Source organism: Thermobia domestica, chromosome 3 (assembly GCF_964235325.1).
Source record: "Thermobia domestica chromosome 3, izTheDome1.hap1.1, whole genome shotgun sequence".
Taxonomy (NCBI): domain Eukaryota; kingdom Metazoa; phylum Arthropoda; class Insecta; order Zygentoma; family Lepismatidae; genus Thermobia; species Thermobia domestica.
Genome location: NC_137456.1, coordinates 33,270,533 through 33,275,464, shown reverse-complemented (window position 1 = coordinate 33,275,464; position 4,932 = coordinate 33,270,533). Strand labels below are relative to the sequence as shown.

Genomic DNA, 4,932 nt, shown 5'->3' with positions numbered 1-4,932 from the left:
TTTATTTCTCTGAATATATTTATTTTGATTCACAGATACTTGGCGCATTCTTTACACACACCACACACTGACTCTGTATATATATATATATATATATATATATATATATATATACAGGGTCAGTCCTTAAAGTAGTAGGACTGAGTCAACTAAAATAAGATATTGACAGAAATAACACTTACGTTTAATATTCTTCGAAACATGATCCTCCTACATCCACACCTCGCTGCCAGCGGGATTTACAGTTTTCATACGCTTCCTGGAGGGCGGAAACTGGAATGCTGTTCAGCTGCCTCGTCAAGGCCTGTTGTAATGCTTCCACCGAACCGTGATGATGCCCTTTCAGGATGGTTTTTAGGTGGGGAAGAGGAAAAAGTCTGGTGGGGCAAGGTCGGGACTGTAGAGTGGATGAGGCAAGGTTGCAATGTTATATTGGGCCAGATACGCCACCACTCGGAAGGCTGTGTGGCTCGGCACATTGTCATGATGCAGTCGCCAGGAGTTGGCGATGGCTGGGCGGACCCGGACGATGCGTTTTCCTCAGCCGTTCCAGGACCTGGAGATAAAAAACTGCATTGACAGTCTGTCCGTTTGGAACAAATTCCTGTGGATCACTCCTTGTGAATCGAAAAAGAAAATGATCATGCTTTTCACTTTTGATTTCGTCATACGCGTCTTTTTGGGGCGTGGGGAATTTCGGATGTGCCATTCCGCGCTTTGACGTTTGGTCGTAGGGTCATACTCAAACGTCCACGTCTCGTCCCCAGTCACCACATTGTCTAACAAGTTTGGATTTTCACTCACTTCTTCGAGAAGGTCCCGGCAGATCCGTTTGCGAACGTCCTTTTGCTCGCCTGTCAGCACTCGCGGCACCAACGTTGCACAAATTTTCCTCATTTGGAATTGTTCGTGCGCAATTTCGTGAACTTGGGTTTTAGCAATGCCAAGTTCATCGGCAATCATGAAAACAGTTAATCTTCGGTCACTGTCCACCAAATTCTTTACTCTTGCAACGTTTTCCTCCGTTTTGGAGCTCGAAGGTCGTCCTGACCGTGCAGCGTCTTCAAATTCTTCTGTCCCCTCCCTAAACAGCTTGTGCCACTCAAACACACTCGATCTTCCAATGGCGTTATCACCGTACGCCGTCTTTATCATTTCATGAGTCTCTTTCCCAGTTTTACCGAGCTTCACGCAAAATTTGATGGCGTAACGCTGTTCCAAAAGATTGACCATGAAGCAGCATGACGCGGGTCACTCACAGAGGTTACGAATACGAGCGATCTTTATCCTGCTATGGCTGGCAGCCGACTGGCGCTGCTTCCTGTCTTTCCTTAGATATATATAAAAGGAGGTGTATTTTAATTTCACATACTGACTGTGAGCAGTTTTTAACTCGAAGAAACGAAATGTATTCAAGAAGCCTTGGACGCTTGCAGAGCTGAAAACATTAAAAGCGACATTGAGTTTATCAATACTCATTTCAGTTCAATTTCAAAGATCATAACGAAATTAGAAGAGCGATAATTAGGACTTTGCAGTGCATTTGAGATGTTTAATTCAATAACGAAACAGACGCCACCAAGACCAATCGGACAAGCATTTCTTCGAAACTCACATTCAATAGACGCGAAAAATCCAGGCATAAAATTCTTGTTTAATGTAAATAAAGTGTTTCTGGGAACAACGTCTCACGAATTCCCAGTTTTTTTTTTTCTTTGGCAAGTAATATTGATTTTTAGAAATACTGTTCCTTAACGACCCGTGACACGGAAGGAACTTTTCGATGTACAGTTATTTTTGAACCGACAAATGCAGGTTTTTGCAAGAAAACAGTGGAAACTACACAGTTTGTGTATTGTAGCATGAATGCATCCTAGTTATTCACCAAGTATATGTAGTTCAAGTAATACAACTTTTTTCTCTAAAGATAATAAAATTCTTCATTTAACTCTAGGTTTTGATTGGCGCAAATTTATAATATTTTGTGCATATCTGCATATTTTCAGTGCATATTTTCGTGATTTTAGCGCATATTTGCATGCATATTTTGCCATTTTTTTAGTGCATATCGATCCGAAGTCTACTTATAAAACGTGTTGGCTTGATAGATTAGGCGTTAGTGAACGAGTTTTCTGCTGGTGGTCCTACGTTCGAATCTCGTCCACTCTTGTTGCGTTTTTCTTTTAGCTACACTGAGTTTGTGCATTCCAGATCTCCAAGCTTGAACGAAATTTAATACCAGTTAGTGAATTAAAAATACCTGACAGTATTTTCAAATACGAGACGTTATTACATGTTTTTCATTAGCTTACAGTACTCAACTTTGATATCAACTCTTCCATCCTTCATTTAACTCATTTATTGACGTGTTTTGTTACAAAATTCATGAATCCTGACGGAAAAAACTGCTTTACCACTTAATGGTGACTGCTTTGAAAGCAGATGCAAAGTATGACAATTAAATTTGTCATATCTGTAGTTTCGTGTGTAGAAGAAACAAACTTGTGAAGCAAAGGTTTAAGAACATTCAAGTTATAAATATAAACATTGGGGGAGATTATACACTTATATCATCATATAGGAAATACGAAAGACGTTCTGAAACGAAGAAATATCACATACAACTTTGCAAGAGGAGGCAAAGAAACCTAGCGTAACAAGACTAAAGACGATTTATTTACGGCGTAGTGATTGTGGTCGAAAAGCCGGTGGGTGTAGCAGAGCGGTCTGAGGCGTTAGGCTGATGATCGTAAGGTGAAGCCCATTGGGGGTTCGAGTCCCTCTGTAGTAGCAAGGGTGGAATTTTAACTGTCCTCGATGTTTCTGTGTTCGTTTCCCTGGCATGCTTAGTAGTCCTGAAAAGTGGTTGCAGTAGAAAAAAAAGTGATCAAGGCACTGGATCAGTAATCTAGAGGTTCGTGGTTCGAATCAACATCGGGTACTTTTTTACTTTAGGATTTTTGATGGCGATTGATCGACGATGACACACGTTTTATTATATTCAGATATTTCAATACTCGGATGTTTCAATACTTGAACTATCAAATCTTCAGGGAAAATAATAGTAATAATAATACTTATTATCTCGTAGAAGATTAAAAGCTAGGATCTAATTATCGCTCCGGTTATACCGTTACAAGCAGAAACGTGACATTTAGCAAGAATATTTCTGTTTTGTTTAATGTTGCCCACGATAAGATAAATTTCTCATCTTGTTTCTAAAACATACAAAATAACAAAAGAATTAACATTTTACATTCGAGACGGGATAAGGGTAACTCAAATTATCATGTCGCTTTAGAGATGAAAATCGAGGCGAGATGAAAAGTATCGTAAACATTTCTCGTCTTGTTACGTTTCTCGAAATAGTGCATGTCCATTTTTTAAGTAACAATTGCTATGTAGACGGAATTTAATAAGCTTTTTGTTACTTTGTATTTTACAGCTCATTGAATTATGGTCTGTGTAGGTATTTTTTTTAGCAAAGCTTTTATACTTACCTCTGCATATCCTAAAAATTAGTATATTATATGCCTTACTGTTGTGTGATATTCAATTAGTTCTATTACAGTTATTTTTCTTAAAACATACGGTAGAACACTTTCTACATGAAACGTTAGTGGAAAGATTTTGTTTAAAATGTGGGTAGTTGCAGAGGTGTATCTAGAAGGTACGGAAACCCTTCTCCGAAATCCCTAGGTTTAAGTAGGTTTTTCCAAATTTTAGACCTACTTCAAAACTTTTAATTCCATTATTATTATTATTATTATTATTATTATTATTATTATTATTATTATTATTATTATTATTACTGAAGTGTTGATAATTTAATGGTTTACCCTCTTCCACCCAGCTCCCGCCTAGTGGGCATTGTGCTGAATAAACACAGTGTGTGTAATTTTCTCCGGATTTCGCTTCCTCCCAGTTTCTTTATTTCAATATTTCTTTCATTCTCATCATGGACTTCTTCTGTAGCTTAGCCGGCATAACCATTACTTAAAAACAAATTTTTGTATGGCTCTTCTGAGTTCAGTATCCCTACTTTCTACATGAAATTGGACTGGAAATTTTCCGTTTAACATTTAGCTAGTTGAAGGTACGTATGAAGAGGGTATGTCATGATGGTCCTTACAATTGTCTCCAATCCCGACTATTTTTTAACTTTTGCCTAACGCTTGGGGCGATTTTACAGATTTTAATATAATCTGTCCTCATACGAAATTTGTCTGCTATGTTAATTTTATTATTATTATTATTATTATTATTATTATTATTATTATTATTATTATTATTATTATTATTATTATTATTGATTATTTGAGATCTAAATATTACGTCCTATTCCAATGCAAATAAGCATACTGAAGTTAAGAAAAATCAAAAGAAGTTTCTGGACCCTCTAGAAGAATGAATTGCCTTATGAGAGATACTTTGGAATGAAAAGAGGGGAGAGAAAGAAGGTGTCAGCTACTGAACGATATGAAAATCGAACCTTTGGATGCCTTAACAGAAACTAAGTTGGATGTATCTTCATCACGATACATAGTCACGCCCTTTCTTTGGGTAAAAGACATTGGATTATGTTTGCGTTATATTGATATTTTAACAAAATATATACACAAAAATATAGTTTGTATTTACCAATTTTGGTTGAACGAATATATGGAACGTGTTTGAAAATGACGAACGAAAATATTATTATTATTTTTAGTAAGAGTGGAAGAACGTAGAAACAATTTCACAATGTCGTTTCAGACAAATTTATGACTCATACTAGACCTTAAGGATGACCGTTTTGTATTCATGAATTGTTTGCGAAACACGCCAAGTTTTCAGACAGTAGAAATCGAGAGTGTAGACTGTAACGTCATTTTAGTTTTCCCCCTGTGAAGGAAGTCGTTTTAACTCTAACTTGTAAGAACGATAGAAATT

At 36.9% G+C, this 4,932-nt stretch overlaps 1 protein-coding gene across 1 annotated transcript; it reads right to left on the bottom strand.

Moving 5' to 3' along the window:
- Positions 1–540: 540 nt before the first annotated feature.
- Positions 541–1,233, bottom strand: LOC145681733 (protein GVQW3-like). Its single transcript, XM_081753342.1, has one exon. It carries the CDS (start codon positions 1,231–1,233, stop codon positions 541–543), a length of 693 nt encoding a protein of 230 aa, XP_081609468.1.
- Between the last annotated feature and the right edge of the window lie 3,699 nt (positions 1,234–4,932).

What these genes read in the sequence shown, in the direction of transcription:
- LOC145681733 (XM_081753342.1), bottom strand. Translation starts at nt 1,233, where the DNA reads ATGGTCAATCTTTTGGAACAGCGTTACGCCATCAAATTTTGCGTGAAG.